Source organism: Nannospalax galili, unplaced genomic scaffold, assembly GCF_000622305.1.
Source record: "Nannospalax galili isolate Female #2095 unplaced genomic scaffold, S.galili_v1.0 scaffold444, whole genome shotgun sequence".
Taxonomy (NCBI): domain Eukaryota; kingdom Metazoa; phylum Chordata; class Mammalia; order Rodentia; family Spalacidae; genus Nannospalax; species Nannospalax galili.
Genome location: NW_008354022.1, coordinates 3,876,346 through 3,894,806, shown reverse-complemented (window position 1 = coordinate 3,894,806; position 18,461 = coordinate 3,876,346). Strand labels below are relative to the sequence as shown.

The following is an 18,461-nucleotide window of genomic DNA, read 5'->3' as shown; positions in this document are numbered from 1 at the left end:
CTCCAATGGGGCTAGGAGCCGAACTCAGGTCCCTGCAAGAACAGGAAGTGCTCTTAACTATTGAGCTCTTTTTAAAGACTTAAATGTTTAAAATCAAGTATATGTGTAAGTATGTGTGTATGTGCACATGAGTGCAGTGCCCTCAGGCCAGAAGAAAGAGGCATTAGTTCTGGAGCTGGAGTTTCAGGCAGTTGTGAGTCACCCAATTTGGGTGCTAGGAAACTGAACTCAGGTCTTCTACAAGAGCAGCAAGGGCTCTTAACCCGCTGGGCCATTCCTCCAGCCCTGTCACTGAGGCATCTTTTTTTTGTTTTGTTTTGTTTTGTTTAGCTTGAGACAGGGTTTCCCTGTAGCCCCAGCTGGCCTGGAGCTCCCTATTATGTATGTATACCAGGCTGGCCTTGAACTCACAGAGATCCACCTGTCTTTGCCTCCTGAGTGCTGGGATTAAAGGCGTGCCACCATACTGTGGCATTTCATGCAAGAATGTCATTATTGTTTTTTCTTCTTCCACTCCTACCCTTCTACCCCCTTTCTGTTTTTTTTTTTTTGTTGTTGTTGTTGTTGTTGTTGTTGTTGTTTTGAGACAGTGTTGCTGTGTGGTACTGACTGTCCAGATCCTGTACAGCCTGTAGCCCAGGCTGATGGTCCTCCTCCCTCAGCCTCCCAGGTGCTGTGATTACAGGTATGCTCCACTATACCTGGCATAAGGTTTATTTTTACTGTGTTTTTATATTTTACCTGGAAAATTGTTGCCCAACCTAAGGTCACAGAGATTTGTAATTAGGTTTCCTCTTGAGGTCTTACAGTCTTAGCTCTTAGGTTTTGACCAGTAAGGGATCATGACATTATTGTTTAAGGGTATTGTGAGGCAAGATAGGTATTTGTCAGCTTGCTGTGGATGTCTTCACACCTTTTGTTGTAAGTGAGCAGAGCATCCTGTCAGAGGTCATTCAAGGTTTGCCTCATACTCAGTTCCCATGTGGGCTGCCTTGCTGACTGTGTCCCCCCAGCAGTATCTTCCCTGTATCTTTGGAGCTTTGTCTTTGATAGGGAAGATGGAGGTCCAGTACTTCTTTCCTTGGCTCACTTTTCCCATTAGTAGATTTTTTTCTTTTTTTTTTTTTTTACTGTGAAGTTCTCTCATGTCTGAGCTTCATGCTGGTCATTGACTTACCATTTGTTTTCTAGTCACTGGTGATAGTGCTTAATTAAGAACTTAGAGCTCTTCCTGACTTCATTATAATTTTAACTCTCTCTATGTGTGTAATAGTTGCTGAAAATAGTTGACTAGTAATAGGCGATTTCCCCCAACACCTACCTAACAAGCTCTGTCCTTTCAGAGTCTTCAAAATACATGTGGGATCTGAGTGAGTGCTCTCTGGCTGTAACCTGTTAGAGACTGTCACTTGTTTTGTAGGCATTTCCCTGGAAATGGCCGCTGTGACGGTAAAAGAAGAATCAGAAGATCCTGATTACTATCAGTATAACATTCAAGGTAATACTGTTTAATGCAGCTTTTCTTTCTAAAACTGTTGGTAGCATTCAGCTTCCTGAGCAAATGCAGACCTGGTCACAGTGCCTGGTACTACTTTCCATCCTGGTCAGCAGTATTCAAGTTGGAGTTGGTCTACATCCTTGCTTTCACTTGCATGGTTAGTCTGGTTAATTTTAGCCACTTTAAACCTAGCATGGTGGCACATGTCTATAATCTTTGCACTTGGGAGGCTGAGGCAGGAGCATTGCTGAAAGTTTGAGGCCAGCTAGGGCCATATAGTGAGACCTTGGTTCAAGGAAAAAAAATGTTCAGTAGCCTTTTGTCTTTTTAGTTGTGAGCCTGAGCCTTTAACGGCTCTCCAGACCTTAGAGCCTCTTTAATGAGTGGATTGTGATTCCTCTTGTTTGCATCTGCCTGGTAGATTTTTTTTTTTTACTTATTTATTATTTTATGTGTATGAGTGTTTTGCCTGTATGTATATAAGTGAACCCATGTGTCCAGTGCCCGCTGAGGCCAGAAGAAGGTGTTGTATCCCCTGGAACTGGAATTACAGATAGTTGTTAGCTACCATGTGGGTTCTGGGAACTGAACCTGGGTCCTCTGCAAGTGCAGCCAGTGCTCTTAACTATTGAGCCATCTCTCCAGCACCTAGATTTGACTTTCTGACTTTCTTCACAGTGATTAGCCTTATTAGATATATTTTTTTAAGACTTTTTTAAAAATATTTTATTTATTATTTTTATTTTATGTGTATATGTGTATTGCCTGCAAGTAGGTAAGTGCACCTGTGTCGTGCAATGCCCAAGGAGGACAGAAGGTGTTGGATCCCCTGGAACTGGAGTTACGGACAGTTAGCTGCCTTGTGGGTGCTGGGACTTGAACCCAGGTCTTCTGCAAGAACAGCCAGTGTTCTTAACCGCTGAGCCATCTCTCCAGCCCCTGGGGATATTAATGTACTGTGATTTATAAGTGTGCAAATATCTGTATAGATATGTGTCAGTGATGTTCATTTTTTTTAAGCTTGTGTGTGTTTTGTGGAGGTACACATGTGGAGGTCAGAGGATAACTTTCAGGAGTCAGTTCTTTCCTTCTGCCATGTTGGTCCTGGGAGAGAACTGAGATTGTCAAGCTTGGTGGCAAGCAATTTTACCCCCTGAGCCAACTTACCAGCCCTACATTCGTGTTTTTGCAGTTAGTTTTGAATAGTTTACATGACAAAAAGATTCTGAGGATTTTGGAATTAAAAAGTTAAAATGTTGCAGAATAGCTGACCCTGCTTTGGTTTTTGGTTGAGGGTATCTTACTCATTTGTCTCCATGAAATTAACAGGAGACTTTTGGAGCTTTTAAATGAAATGTCTCTGTCATTGATTTTTTTTTTTTTTTGAGACAAGGTCTCCCTGTAGCCCCAGCTGACCTGGAACTCACTATGTAGAGCAGGCTGGCCTTGGACTCACAGAAATCCACCTCCCTCTGCCTGGGACTAAAGGCGTGTACCACTGTGCCTAACTTGGTATTTTCTTTATTAGTGTTGTTTTACTGCCCCCCCCCCTGCAAGGTGCTTTGTTTTAGAAATAAGTGACATTTTGTTTACTTAGTTTTTAATTAATTTTTATTAGCGTATATTCATTGTGCAAAAATGATAGCTCTTTGTTTTGTTTTGAGTTGTTTGAGACAGGATCTCCTATAGCTCAGGCTGGCCTCACACTCTGTATGTAGCCGAGGTTGACTCTTAACTTCTGACTCTGCTCTACCTCTTGAAGGTTTTGATTGGCCTTTGTGGTTGAACTGCAGTTGAGTTAGTTGAGCTAATGTTCCATGTTGTGCAGGCTGAGCAGGCCTTCGGTGTTTTCCCTTGCTCTCCGCCCGGTTCCCTCTGTCTTCTCCACTCTTTCCCTTTTCATGCTGGAGATGAACCCCGTGCCTGGAGCCACATCTCTGCCCTGCAGTGGTTCTCTGTGGCACTTGTACTGTTACTGTGTTTGTGAAATTCCTAATGTTCTGTTGAAGGCTTAGAATGTCTAAGGCATTTTCACTTTGATTTCATAGATGTATTTTGTATTTTGTTGTGTTGTGGCTACATGGTTCTGCTCCGAGTCCAGGTTCATCTCAACTCAAGGTACTCCTTATGCTGAGTGCTGGTGCTACAGGCTGGGCTTAATTGTTGTTTGTTTATGTTAAGATATAGCCATTGAAAACAATGTTTTGTGTCTTTAAATTGCCTAATCACTAAAAAGCTTGTCTTGAGGTTGGGGCTCAATTGGCAGAGTGCTTGTCTAGCATGCATGAAGCTCTAGGCTCCTTCCCCAGCACCATATATACCAAGTATGGTGCTGTATGCCTGTCATCCCAGCACTTGAGAAGTAAAGATTGGGAGTTTGAGGCCAGCCTGGGCGCCATGTGACCCTGTCTCAAAATAAAATCTGTTCATACATGTGAAGTGTGTCGTGCAGATCATTAGTCTTGTGAAGGTGTGGTCACCTCCTACTGCTTTGTACTGGTATATGGATTTTCAGTGTGTCACCTTCATGCATGTATGCCATGCGCTGGACCATGGCCCCAGCATTCTCTGGTCCACTTCTCATTGACCCCCTATCTCCCTCCTCTCCTCAAGTCCACCCTTCTATTTTCATTGTTTTCAAAATACTTTTACTGATTGGAAAAAACTTTTGTTAACTTGCTGAAAAGTGTTGGTTCTGGAACAGAGAGGTACTTGGGAGTCCTGCCTCTTGGTTCTGTGGCAGTGGATGCCTACTGATTATGCCCATCATTCAGCTTGGGAGGTAGTTTGGCTTTGTATCTTTCTAAGTTGCAGCTGTAAAGGAAGATCAAACAGCTGGTACTTTTGTGTGCTGGAGCAAGCGCTCCCCACTGAAACCACCCGAGCCTCCATTACAGACCACCATTCCCATCCAATCTGTCAGTCATCCTCGGTTTCCTTTGACTGTGCATGTACGTTCACCTCAGCACACTTTTCCATCCACTAAGACCATCAGCTAACACTGCTTTTTTATTTGTAAGAGGCCATCATTCACCCCATCTTCTTCAGCCAAATGTGCTCACTAACGTGACCCACATGTGCTTTGAGATTCCTCTTGCAGCTTATCTTTGTATTCCAAAGCAGGCCCTTCTGAAACTGAGGATGCTGATGAAAAGCTTCCCCTTGCCAAGGCTTTGCAAGGTACCACCTTTTCACTTCCACTCTCCATCCTGATCGTATTTAATGTTTCTTTATATTGGACAGACTGTTTTAATATTTATAACTATGTTATTGCTTTTCCAAATGGAAAAGGAAATATGTATTGGCCTTTTTTTTTTTAACATAACTGAACTTCACAAGCAAAATTTTTCAAAACCAATTTTCCCTTTTGTGAATCTAGTAATGAATCTCGAAATGGGTACATGACACACTTTCCTATTTAAGGTAAAGTACGCATTTATACCTTTATCAGCATAGTGAGCAGTCAGGCTGTTACTATGGTTAGCAATGTGCTTAGCTAGAGAAGGATGGGGGACCATCACTTGTCAATTTTTACGTCTATTACATGAGATATATACATTTATTTATTCGGAATAGGACAGTATTTCCAAACTTGGTCCTAGTCTGTTAGTGATGGCTTATCCTTGTGTCTGTTCTGGCTTTGATCTCCTGGGCTTGCTTTCTTTAGTGAAGTTCCTCTATGGTGTGATGTAATGGTCTAGTTCATGTTCCTTAGGTGTTAGACCAAAGAGGACACAGGATCGTGCTTCCCATGAACAGCCTCCTATCTGCCCTCATTCTTAGCTCAGTGGTCCCTTTCCTTCTCCTTCACCTGTAGCTTCACATCTGTGTCCTTGACAGTGAGAGACCTCAGAGCTCTATCAGTGCAAAAGCACAGGTGACAGGGAAGGAGCTTGTGTAGAGGAGAAGCATGACCATAGCTTCATTATGACTATAGAGCTGCTCTTAGCTTTGTGTTCTGGGAGTTCCTACTTTGGAGCAAATGGAAGAGAGCAGGACAGAGTGAAACTGAGCCCAGAGATCCATCAAGGTTTGTGGTTGAGTGACAGCTCCTGAGACTGGCCAGTGGTCTTTAGAACCTGAGCAAGTAGGCTAACCACTGTGGCTGTACGTTCATAAGTAAGCTTCCAAATGGAGCAGCAGTGGGTCTTGCCTCTCCCAGTGGCTCCCCTCCTGACAGGTGACCCTCTTCTTCCTTTTCTTGTCCCCAGCTTAGATGCTTGGGGGCTGAGAATGCCCCGGGCAGCTGTGCCCTGGACCCTATGTAGTCATATCCTAACTTTTAAGTAAGTAGTTTCCTTTAAGTACAACATTAAATCGGAGGGGTGTGGGGAGTGTCTGTAGCTCCCAGCACAGTGAAAAGGAACAGCAGGGAACATTCCACACACAGCAAGCCCAGACTTGGTTTTGTTCGGCATGTCAAGTCTTTAGGTAAAGAAAGAGTTTCTTCTGACTTGGTCCTTTTAGTGGAGTCATTGAGAGCTGATCCTGACTGCAGCTGCTTCTCAGACCCCAGCATCCCTCAGTGATATAGCATGTGGTGGCAGTAACTGATATAAATCCCAAACCCACATAGCTTGATTCTGTATGCTTGTATTTTCAAAAGTTTTCAGCTTTCTAATAGAAATGTTAAGTATTTTTCTGAGTTAGAAAACATTGTTTGAACTTATTGCTGAGCTTAAAAATCTTTTTGTATGTTTATTATATTGTATGATCACCTAGTTTTTCTTCTTTCGCTGTAAGTTTTTTATTGGTTTGGTATATATTGCTAATTTTCTTTTTAGGAAGTCATCATTCTTCAGAAGGCAACGAAGGAACAGAAGTGGAAGTACCCGCAGAAGGTTAGGAAAGACGGGGATCCAAGCCACCATGTTTTTGCAGTTTATAGGCTATACTACCCTTCAAACCCTTTATTTGGAAAAAGATGGTTGCTTGGTTGCTCAGCAACCTTAGCAGGCAGCTTCCTCTTTAAAGGTGGAGATGTGGGCAGTGGGCCCAGCAGTCGCAGGCAGTGGTGCTCCTGGTAGTGCCAAATGGACATGGCTTGTTTTGTTCTTCCTAGCTTTCCTGTGCTATACTGAAAGTCTATCAAGGAGCAATAGCTGCAGTCTTCTGTTCATTTTATCCAGTTAATTTATTATTTTGTATTTTTCCCACTACTTTAGAATTAAAATATTTCTGGTTATGTTCTGCTTAATTTTAAAGCGTACTCTTTAGCATGCCCAGTGTTTTAGTAGAGTAATAGATAAAATTTTTGGAGAAGGTTTTTGTCTTGTTATTCTTACATCCACAACTGCCCAACAAATGGCTGTCCCTTTGCCTGTTGCTCTGCTGACCACAGAGTGTCCCCTGCTGAGTGGCTTGAGTAGCTTCCTAGGGGTTTGAACATTTCCCAGGACATGACTAGTAAGGTGACTGGGTCTGGTTTCAGAATGGTTCTCATTAACTGCTGTTTGTAGAAAGAAAAGGGATTTATTCTATAACTCTGTATTTCTTGTGTTGTTTCATTTTATTTAAGAAATCATAAATTTGTCCTTTTCACCTTCTTTTAGTGCAGGACTAATCCTAATATCCCCACAGTGTGTGCTGGTCTTTCACAGTATGTGAAAGTCACAGACTTTCTAGGAAGTTGGAATGCATTCTCTCAGAAATACTGATAAGCTAGCCAGGTGTGGTAGCATACCCCTGTCATCCTACCACTTGGGAAACAAGGCAGGAGGATCAGCCATGAGTTTAAGGCCAGCCTGGGCTACATAGTGAGTTCCAAGCCAGCTTGGGCTACATGGTGAGACCCTGTCTCAAACAGTAAACAAACAACAACTGAAGAAATACTGATCTGCTAATTTGAGGCTCTTTGCAGATGGTTGTGATGCAAGGTCATGTGATGTTCCTCTGTGGCAGGTCTTAGGTTGAGGGGTAGAATTGTTAGCATGAGAACTCTGTGCAGGCCCAGAGTTCATCCAGTGACTAGATTGCTTTACATTTTGATAGGTCTGTCATCAACATTAGGTCTGGGGAGACTTTGTTCTTGGCTAAGTTTTTGACATGGTCCAGCATTAAGGGTTGAATTGCTCTTGGGCTCTGCTCATTACCCCTGTACTAACAAGTGAACATAATCTCTATAAATCAGTTCATCTCTAAGCTTTGTAAAATGAAAGATAGCTAATAAAAATTCTGAGCTTCCAGTACTGACATTCTCAGATCATGTTTTACCTAGTGACAAGAATGTCAGTGAAAGCACCCTGCAAGCTAAGTCAGATGTGTTGCTCGCACTGGCCACCCACACTCGTGGTTTGGAGATTTCCCTTACAGAATCAGGTGTGGTTTATTTAACAGTATAAACTACTCCAGGATTCTTGGAAGGGAGGCAACAGTGTCCAAACTAGAAAGGATGTTGTATCTGCACTTTCCAGCCCGAGCCAGGAAACAGCTGTGAGTGTGCTGTACCCTGAGTCCTTCCAGGCCACCATGCAGGTAATTTGGCACTACCCTAACGTTCGCCAGGGTTCTCCCAGGTGTTGTTTCCTTTTACTCCTATTTATGATCAAAGGGTCAAAGATTTTTAATAACTCTGAAGTGAATTAAAGTGGCAGTTGCATTTTATTGTAGGGTTCTCTTGGAATGCCAGATCAGTAAAGTGCTGGATGCACGGGGATGCTGAATAACGAATCATTTAGAATTTTATTTTTTTCAAGATTCTACTCAACATGTCCCTTCAGAAACAAGTGAGGACCCTGAAGTTGAGGTGACTATTGAAGGTCAGTTGTCTCAGCCTTGACTTGAGTTCACTTCTGGTCATGAGCGTCTGTGTCACAGTCACGCTGCTGAGCGCATCTCATCTACTCTGGAGGAAGCTGGGGACAGAGCAGCCCACGCCCCAGCAGGGCTCCCTGGGCTCTGGAGCCATAGGTGACAGAGTTAAGCCATGCAAATTAGTCCTGGCCTACAGGTAGAACAAGCTGTGCTTCCAGTGGGAATGGAGAAAGAAAAAGAAAATGACAGGCAGTTTTGAATCCTCACACAGAAACAGATGCTATGACCTGCAAGGTTATGATAGAAAAGACTTAACAGGCCAGAGCCCTGAGGTCTCAACGAGCAGAGGACAGAAGAAGGCCTCCAAGGCCAGCCTTAGACTCTTAGGCTCCTTATAATCCCCCTGCCTCAGCTTCCCAAGTAGCTGAGACTAAAGGCCTAGGCCACCACACCTGGCTAGTCAGTAAGTTGTCAAGCAAGCTCTCCCTAAAAACTCTGTGTAGATGATGACATACGTTTTTGTAAAACTGTTTAGAAGCAATGGTTACAAATAAATTTTAAGTTTCCAATAGCTGAGTTGCTTCACTTCTAGTTTTTTTCAAAGGTGATCAGAAGCGCAGTTGGACCAGTTTGTAATAAAAATGATTGTTACTTTTACTATTCAAGTGTCATTAAATGAGGATTGGCCTTTTCTATTCAATCAGTTTCCCAGTGTGCCTCTGGAGTTGCCCTCAGGTACTGCTCTCCTGCAGGATGGTACCTGCTGGGTACTGGAAGCTACACTCTGATGTTCCCTCCACCCGTTCTGTCCCCCATGGCAGGGTACAGTGTGGTGCTGATGGCAGATTGTCTATACACTTGTGTATGGACGTATGTATTTTTGCAAAACTGCAAGTGCGATATAATATAAATATTTGTCACACAGCTCACAGCTTTCGCCTGACCCAGTGACCACACAGTTGGTAGTTTGTTAGTTTTTCTGACTGCAGTATAACCTTTGGTTTGGGGCTTGGTGTGCTCTGTCTCCTTCTCTCTGTCTCTCTCCATGCCCTGTCCTCCACACGTGTCTCCATTGTGTTGCAGATGTGAGTTGATTGGTAGCTTCCACCTGATACAAGAATCTTTCCATACTTACATGTGTCAATTTTAGTTAATTAATATGCAGATTCATTTTTTTATTAACATAATTTTACTGATTTAAAAGCTACTTTGAACTATTTGTTGTTTAAAGAATTGAAATGTTGCTGCTTTTAGTTAAAACCTAATTCACTTTTAGAAGAGAACATTATAGGCATGTAAATGATATAATAATTCAACTCTGTCCTTTATGTAAAGATAGAAAATAGGTGATTATTTGAATTAGAGAATTAAAATTTTTGATAAAATGAATAACCAAGTTGTATAGTAGATCTTAGTGCTGATAGAGGGCTGCATTAGAATTATTTAGAAAAAAACACCATGTTTTCCCCCTTTGTTACCCAGGTCTCTCTGTGTAACCCAGGGAGGCTACATAGGGAGACCCTGTCTCTTGTCCCAGTCACAAGAAAGCTGCTGTGTTGATGAATGAGGTATTTTAGACAAAAGACATGTCTAGATGAGCATCTTGGCTTTCTTTAGGGAGTGCTTCCACTGTGAAGAAAGGATTGAGAAGAGCCAGTTATGACACTCGTCATTGCTAGAGATGACTTTATTTTCTCCTGTTAGATCTTACTATGTTTTTCAAATGTGTTCTAGAAAATATTTTTTAAAAAGAAGAGCGTTGTCATCCAGTAGGAAACTGATCAGATTTTACAGTGTTTGGCCTCGAAGCTTTGACTGTGTCTGTCTATGGTGATGCTCCTGTAGGTGGAGTTGGCACTTGTGCACAGCAGTGCAGCTGCGACGGCCTCAACGTCCATAGGCATTGTGATCACATCGGGGTGAAGTTGGACCATTTATACACACAGAAAAATCTGTTATGCTAGGCGCAGTGGCACTCACCTGCAATCCCAGCACTTAGGAGGCTGAGGAGGGAGGAATGCCACAAGTTCAAGGCCAGCCTGGACTACATAGTGACTACCAGGCCAGCAAGACCCTGTCCTGGGGAGGAGGGGGGAAGTTGGTATTTTTTTAGTCTTGTATCATGAGAGTTGCCTTTAGCAAATGGTGAGACTGTCTGTGCTAGAGAGCCATTTCCTTTTAGAACCATTGTCTTTAAGAGCCCTGCTCCCAAACCCAAGTCACTTATACATGCCATTGTGGCCCAGCCCCTCTGGTCGTTACCTTGTTTCACTGTTGTCTTGAAGTTGATTTTACTGATTTGTTTTCTGATTTATGCTGTGTTTTCATTGATGAGCTGTCAATGTTTTTTTTTGTTTTTGTTTTTTTTTCATTATAGTTGGAAAGTCACACAACTTTATGATGCTTATGGTTCAGCTCGTCACTCATCACACACTGCCACACTTGTTACTGCAGAGCTGGGCAGTCCCTGCACTTGAGTAGGGTCACATTTGAAAATGTTCTTCACTGTGAGCCTTGCTAAACAACCACTTAAAATGCCCACAGTGAGCACAAATGAGCATTCTGTGAATTTGGACAGTGTTGCTGTAGCACTTCTGTGTCAGTGTAGGGTGTAGAGTTGACAGGTGACAGGCTGTGGGGATGGCCTTTTTTGTGACATTAATGCCATTGGTTGATAGTTGACTGCTCCATGTATTTCAAGTCTACAACAGCACATGTGCTCATTTAGACATTCCACAAATATAAGAGCCTCTGTCTGCCTGGTGCTGAGGCCTTAGTGTTCACAGTAGGCTGTCCAGTGGAATGCTTTGCCTGGAGCAGGCACAGGTGGAGTCCTTCACCTTGAGGGAGACAAGGCCACTGTGGAGCAGGTCAAGAGCAGCTAGTACTGGAGGAAGGCCCTGTCCTGGGCAGGGAGGCTAGGGGCTTCTCACTAGGGGATTCTAGGCAGGTGCTTTACAAACACTGAGCCACACCCCACCCCCATTACTGTTTTGTTTTGTTTTTTAATGGAAGTATTTCTCATAGAGAAAAATATACCAATTATGTTTTAAATATTTTCTAATTTTTGTTATTTTTGTATTAAATATTTTCCTAGGCGTTTTTTAAATGTTTGTGGCCAATTGGGTCATCTTTATAGAATATGTTTCATTACATCTCTTGTGTTATTAGGTGGGTTTGACTGAAGGTCTTGACACAAGAAAATCTGACCTGCCACTTCCCCCTGGCCTCAGCTTGAAAAAAAACGATCTTTTGAGAGGTGACCACATTCTGTCTCCAGTCTCAGCCCACAGTCCAACTGTGTGAGTGACAAGGTTAGCTTCATCTCTTGAGTGACCAGCTGGCCTCCCGTCTTTATTTTTTCTTACATGAGACGCTATAATGCATCTCAGGCTGGCCTTGAACGCACTTTGTAGCCTTCCTTGAACTTCTGATCTACTTCATGCTGGCACATAAGCATGTGGCACTATACCTAGTTTCCATCCCAGTTTTTGTCAAAGTCTAGGTCTGTAGCCTAGGCTGATCACAAACTCAACATCCTCCTGCCTCTCTTAATGCTGGAATTACAGGCTTTACCACCAAACCTGGCTTTAGCTTGTTTGATTTTGTTTTTTTTTTAAAACCCTTTTTAAGAATAACAATTATACCACCTTAAAATAGTTATCATAATAATATTTCACTGTATTTGAACAGTTCTTCATGATAGCTCTTATCCTTAACGGTAATTATTTTTTGCTCCGTTATTATTTATTGATTGGTTTTGAGATAAGGTCTTATATATTACAGGCCAACCTTGAACTGTGTAGCTGAGGATAATCTTGAACTTCTGATCCTTCTGTCTACTGTTTTTTTTGTTTGTTTAATTTTATATGTATGAGTGTATTGCCTGCATGTATATAAGTACACCCATGTCGTACAATGCCCACAAAGGTCAGGAAAGAGCGTCGGATCCCCTGGAGCTGGAGTTATAGACAGTTTTAAACCACCATGTGGATGCTGGGAATTGAACCGGGGTCCTCTGCAAGAGCAGCCAGTGCTCTTAACCATTGAGCCATCTCTCCAGCACCTCTACTATGTTTTTAAAATAAAGATTCTAGCCGGGCGTGGTGGCGCACGCCTGTAGTCCCAGCACTTGGGAGGCAGAGGCAGGTGGATCTCTGTGAGTTCAAGTCCAGCCTGGTCTACATAGTGAGTTCCAGGACAGCTGGGGCTACAGGGAGACCCTGTCTCAAACAAAAAAAAAAGAAAAAAGATTCTATGAATGATTTTTTTTTTTAAATGTGTATGAGTGTTTTGTCTGCAGTGCTGCAGAGGCCAGAAGAGGGTATCATATCCCCTGGAATTGAAGTTATGGGTGATTGTTAGTCACCTTATTTGTACTGGGAACTGAACCTGGGTCCTCTACAAGAGCAGCCAGTAATCTTAACCACTGAACCATCTTTCCAGCCCCTCTATGAATGATATTTACAATGATGTTTGAGCTGACATCTTAGTTATGTGTACTGATGTTTTTGGTGACAAGAGGGTGACAGTAGTTATTCTTCCTTGAGCCAGGTGTCCTCACTTAGTATTAGATATGTTTAGAGATCAGGGCAGAGTTTAGTTGCAGCCTCCACCCCTCTGAAAAGCCCATGGAACTCCACTGTGTCCTAAGTGGTGTCTCCACACGGCACTGTAACAGGACCGCAATGTTTGTCCATCCATTCTGTGACCCTCATGTGGTATTGGAAGAATTTACAAGCCAAGCCTGGTGGTGTGTGTCTTCAGTTCCCACACCTCAAAGGCTTAGGCAAGAGGTTTGTAAGTATAAGGCTAGCGTGAATAATATAGTGAGACCTTGTGTCAAACAACAGCTGGCATGTGTCTCAGTGGAAAAAGCTCAATGCTCTGAATTCAAGCCCCAGCAGAAATTAAAAAAAAAAAAAAATTTTTTTTAAATCCCCAAACTAACAAAAACCAACAAAAAATATTTGACATATAGTTCCCTCCTTTGTTTAAGTCCATTAGTATCTTTTTAAAATTTATTTTTCCATTCATGCTTTCTTTAGTTTCTTACACACTTGTATTATTAGTGTAAGTGGCTATCTCCATTAAAACTTCTTTTCTCAAAAACATTTAAATACCTAGTTGAGCAAACGAAGATTTATTAGGGAAGCAAAAACAGGTGACAATACCCCGAAGCAGGTCAGAGGAGGAGAGAGGACCCCTGAGCAGTGTGGGGAAGCACCAGGGACTGTGTAGAAAGTTCTTTGGCATGCCTAGAGCTGTCCTGTGCCACACTCCAGCAGCTGGCACCTGCAGTAATGACTCTTTTTCTCTCTGAAGATGATGATTACTCCCCACCCACCAAGAGGCCAAAGAGCAGTGAGCCACCCCCACCACCGCCAGTTCCTGAGCCCACCAACGCTGGCAAGCGCAAAGTGAGGGAGTTTAACTTTGGTAAGTTCCATGCCTCAAGGAAGGCCCAGATGGCAGTGGCCAGCACCGTACTGTGGGAGGTTGTGGGATCTACCAGTATTACGCGGGAAGTAGACTGCACAGTGCTGTCCTGCCTTGCAGCTCTGAAGCCTTCCTTTGCCAACTTGTATCACTCTTCATTCTCAGTTTGCTTTGCTGCCTACCAGCTGCTAACCTCATCCCCAAGTGTCAGTCTATTGTAATTGTTAGAAATAAAATCTGAGGTTCAAGGATCCCTCCCCAGTACTGTACAAAGAACACATGGACAAAGAGAGAGAAAGTAACTCCCCAAGGCAGATTTCACTTTTACAGAATGGTGCGTGATGAGGTCAGTTGGGCCCAGCAAGCTCATATCACCCAGAAGCTTGATGGGTTTTTAGCCTCAATGCTGAGTTCAGCATCTTTTCCCCATTGTTGGGGTCTGGCTTCACAGTCTTTCCCTGTTGGCTGGTGGCGGGAAGAGCTCCACTGCTCTAGGACATCAGATTTGGGAATATATCAGGGCCTTTCCTTAAAAAAAAGTCCTACAGGGTCTGGTGGAATTAAAAGACTTCTTGTCAGAAACCAAGTTTTATAGAGTTTGAAAGAAAAGACTAATGTTTAATGTTTCTTACATAAAGGAATAATTTTGTGATATACATTTTGAAGATTTAACGTACAATAAATGTTTTGCAGCCTGGCATGGTAACATGCCTTTAATCCCAGCACCTGGGAGATAGAGGCAAGCCTGTCTCTGTGGCAGGTCTCTATTGTGAGATCAAGGCCAGCTGGGGATACCCGGTGGCAGGGGGCAGTATATATATATATGAAAATATCTTACAGTTTTTGGTGGTGTTGGTACAGAAACCAGGGCTTTGAGTGTGCTAGGCCAGTGTCACACCCCACCCTTGGGAAAGAATTTGAGTGTCCTGTGTCACTGCTATCCTGGTTGCTAGGTGCTACACTGTGTGGGGGTATTCATGAGTATGTGGTTCTAGCCCCAGCAGCTGTGTCAGTTGTAGTTCCCACTTGCATAGTCTTCTGTACCGATGGATGTGCTCACCAGGATTCCAAGTGTCCAGAGGACCTTCCTCTTTTGCCACTATTTTGCAGTGCTTAATTTTGGACTGGTCTTTTCTGATAAACTTTAAATGTCCCTGTAAGTCAAGGGAAAAGCCTTTAGGAGAGCAGTGACAGGCCAGCTTGGGGTGGGCTGAGAAGATGGGGTGCTGGGCTTGTTGAGAAGTAACTTGCTCTCCATTTTCAGAGAAATGGAATGCTCGCATTACTGACCTACGGAAGCAAGTGGAAGAGCTGTTTGAAAGAAAATACGGTAGGTCTGCATTGAGCCCTTTCCAGTCTGCTCAGGCCAGCGAGGCAGACCTGCCAGGGCACTATGCCTTTCTTTACACCTATCCCTTGCCACCTTAGAAACCTGCCACAGAGTAAAGGCAAAATTCTCTTGCTGCTCAATTAGTGTCTCTCTCTCCCACTGGAAGCACACATACTCTCAGGTGGTCTTGCATGCTCTTGGACTGCTTTCTTAGGGTATATTTCCTTGTATTCTGCTGTGTTGAGTTTGTTCTGCATTGACACACTCTTATTTAATTTGCTTTTTTTATTCCCCTGAAGTGGGGACTGAATCCAGTCCCTGTGCATGCTGGTCAGGACTCTACCCCTGAGCTACAACCACAGCCCTTTTTTTATTTGTTATTTTGAGACATAATCTTGATAAATAGCTCAGCGAGCCCTTGACTTATAGTCCTCCTGCCTCAGCCTCCTAAGTAGCTGGAATTACTGCTGTCCTTTGCTATCAGGCCCCACTACGCTATTTTATTTTATTTATTGAGACAAGGTCTTGCTATTTTCACCCTGGCTAGCTGGGCTATGTGTACCTGGCTGGCCTTGATGCCTCTGCCTCCTGAGTGCTGGAATTGAAGGTGTCACCACACCTGGCCCCATTATGCTCTTATTGTATAACTGGGCTTGAGGTAAATTTCAAACAATTTTTTGTTATTGTTTTATTTACTTTTCTTGTGTCTGTAGGACAAGATCTTGGCTATAGCCCCAGTGAGCCTGAACCTTGACCCTGCTTTAGCCTCCCCAGTACTAGAATGATCAGCAGGTGCTTCCAGGCTTTACCGCTCTCATTCTGTACCTTTTCATGATGAAAGAAACAATCACTTTGTCATGACTGCCCAAGAATGACAGATGCTCACCTTAGGACACCACTGAAAATGTCATGTTTTCCTTTTTTTTTTTTTTTTTAATGACTCCTGACAATAGACTAAGTAGCTGTGCAATTCTGGATCACATCAATTTTTTTATTTTTCAAGACAAGGTCTCACTGCTTTGCTCAGGCTGGCCTCCAGCTTGGGCTCATGGGAACTTCCTGCCTTGGCCTATGCAGTAGCTGGCTGTGGGTCGTCATCACTGCTCTGGGCTTTGCACAGCATCACAGCACTAGCCTGTAGCAGCCAGATACTTGAATGAGGTATTTTGGCATAAATGTTTTGGTGTTGTTTGCCTCAATAAATTTGAAAAGAATGTGTATTTCCTAACCATAGGTGATATCCTTAAGTGAGGTCTAGACTTAGAATAAGCTTGTTAAATGTGGCACGCTTCCCTTACTTGCTTAAGGCCTGCTCAGCGTTCTTCCTTTTGGTTAGTTAGGCCTTACCCATTTCAGAGTGGAACACAGTTGAGGCAGAAGCAGTCAGAGTCAAGTTGGGTCCAGGGCAGATGCCATATCCCTCTGAGCCTCCTGTCTTGTGGAAGGCAGAAGAATGGAAGTATATCTGAAGAGCTAATGTGAGGCCTCACAGAGTGCCCAGCTCCTTCAGAGTCCAGGATTGCTCTTTGCATTTCCTTCCTGTTGTTCATTTTAGCTCCGTTCTGAGTTAAGGTGGATTACTTCGTGTGACAGCAGTTCCATAGTTTGTACTTTTCATGCATTGAAACCAAGGCTTTTAAAGGGGCTTCTGTTGGATTGAGATTCATTAGATTCTTCTGTCCATAAGATAGTTAGGTTTACCGACTGCTGTGAAGTCAGCACAGCAGTCTTTACAGGTTACACCTGCCAGTGGGTTGAGTGTGAGCTTAGTCAGGGGCATCTTGGTGTCTGGGTTTAGGGGATTAGGAAAGTACATGCTCTGTGTCCTTCTCAACCACCAATATATCCAGTGTACTTAAAACATTAATACAAACACTGATGTTTAGCATCTATATTTCTACACAGAGTAATGGCTGGCTGGTGGTGAGCTCTGTGGTGGGGCTCACTTGGTACACTTGCTGACCCTGCCCTTCAGGCTGTGAAGTCTATAGTGTTGTATTATTTTACCCATAGTTAAAATGGCTGTTTTGCAGTTCAGGAAAGTCCTCCCTTCAGTGGAAAGAAATCCTTTCATAAATCCAGTAGTAATTACACTAATGTTCACCTTCTAGAAATGTGACAGTTCAACTCTGTACATGATAGGTAATGACTAGTGTGCTTTTGGCTTAAACATAATTGTGAAGACAAAGCCTTGCCGGGCGTGGTGGCGCACGCCTTTAATCCCAGCACTCGGAAGGCAGAGGCAGGCGGATCTCTGTGAGTTCGAGGCCAGCCTGGTCTACATAGTGAGTTCCAGGACAGCTGGGGCTACAGGGAGACCCTGTCCCAAAAAAAAAAAAAAAAAAAAAAAAAAAAAAAGACAAAGCCTCACTGCATACTTGGCTGTGGTTCTTTCTGGAAAGTCCTCAGGGGCCTCGTCTTGTAATAGTGTCTTTCTCTTTCCATCCTCAAGCTCAAGCTATAAAAGCCAAAGGTCCGGTGACGATTCCATACCCTCTTTTCCAGTCCCATGTGGAAGACCTTTATGTAGAAGGGCTTCCAGAAGGGATTCCTTTTCGAAGGCCATCGACATATGGCATTCCTCGCCTTGAGAGGATATTGCTGGCAAAGGAAAGGATCCGCTTTGTGATTAAAAAGTAAGATGTGCGGGGCTCTTGTCTGTTGTGGTTGGTGCATCTTTTTTATTGAGACAAATATTCATTAATCACTAGGGCTGTATTGAAAAGCTTAAATTACTGTTTATTTTCCATGTGTGATAGGCACGTATATATCTGTGTATATTTGGACATGTGTGTGTTTGGAAGGCCCCAAGGTTAATTGCCTCCATCATTCTTCCACCTTATTCACTGAGGCAAGGTTTCAGTTAAACCCAGAGTTCCTGATTGATCTAGCCTAGCTAGCCAGGTTGCCAGGGGTCCTGTCTCTGCTCACTGAGGCCTCCATGCCTACCTGGCATTTTTATGGGTGCCAGGGTCTGAGCCCTGGCCTCTTGCTTGCACAAAAAGCACTTCAAGTCTTGAGCCATCTCCCTGGCCAGTCTTCCACTTTGTAATGCGTATGTGTGTACAGGAGTGTCTCGGCCATACCAAGGTTGTCTTTTGAAACATAACCCTGCCCACACCTACACCTGATGGGCAGTAACCATTGCTGATGATGTTCAGTGTGTACACTAAGGAAAGGAGCCACAGTGTCAGGAGTGTCCTACTTTTAGGCCTGAAAACATTAAAACAAACATGTTAGTGTACATTTGGAGAATTAAAAGCAGTGAGCCCTTGGAAGATGAATGAGGCAGAATGCTGGACACGTCCTTGCTTTCTGTCTTCTATACAGAGAAGTAAACAGCACAGTGGCCAGAGGGGCGGCTCTAATGCTCCATCTTAAATGGCCACATCATGCACTTCTGTATTGCTTGGTTTGGGGGAGGTCTTACTATTTATTTTG

General features: G+C 43.3%; 1 protein-coding gene across 8 annotated transcripts in view; it reads left to right on the top strand.

Moving 5' to 3' along the window:
- The window catches only part of Gtf2i (general transcription factor IIi), an 84,945-nt gene that overhangs the window by 39,296 nt on the left and 27,188 nt on the right, over nucleotides 1-18,461 (top strand). Inside the window, exons 9-15 of one of the 8 annotated variants that reach the window (XM_008851120.2) lie at nucleotides 1,421-1,498; nucleotides 4,622-4,678; nucleotides 6,283-6,339; nucleotides 8,194-8,256; nucleotides 13,577-13,690; nucleotides 14,955-15,020; nucleotides 17,473-17,656. In XM_008851120.2, coding sequence (XP_008849342.1) covers nucleotides 1,421-1,498; nucleotides 4,622-4,678; nucleotides 6,283-6,339; nucleotides 8,194-8,256; nucleotides 13,577-13,690; nucleotides 14,955-15,020; nucleotides 17,473-17,656 — 619 coding nt within the window. Of the gene's footprint in view, nucleotides 1-1,420; nucleotides 1,499-4,618; nucleotides 4,679-6,282; nucleotides 6,340-8,193; nucleotides 8,257-13,576; nucleotides 13,691-14,954; nucleotides 15,021-17,472; nucleotides 17,657-18,461 lie in introns of all 8 variants that reach the window. The other 7 variants (XM_008851119.2, XM_008851121.2, XM_008851123.2 and 4 more) reach the window with 7 other exon arrangements.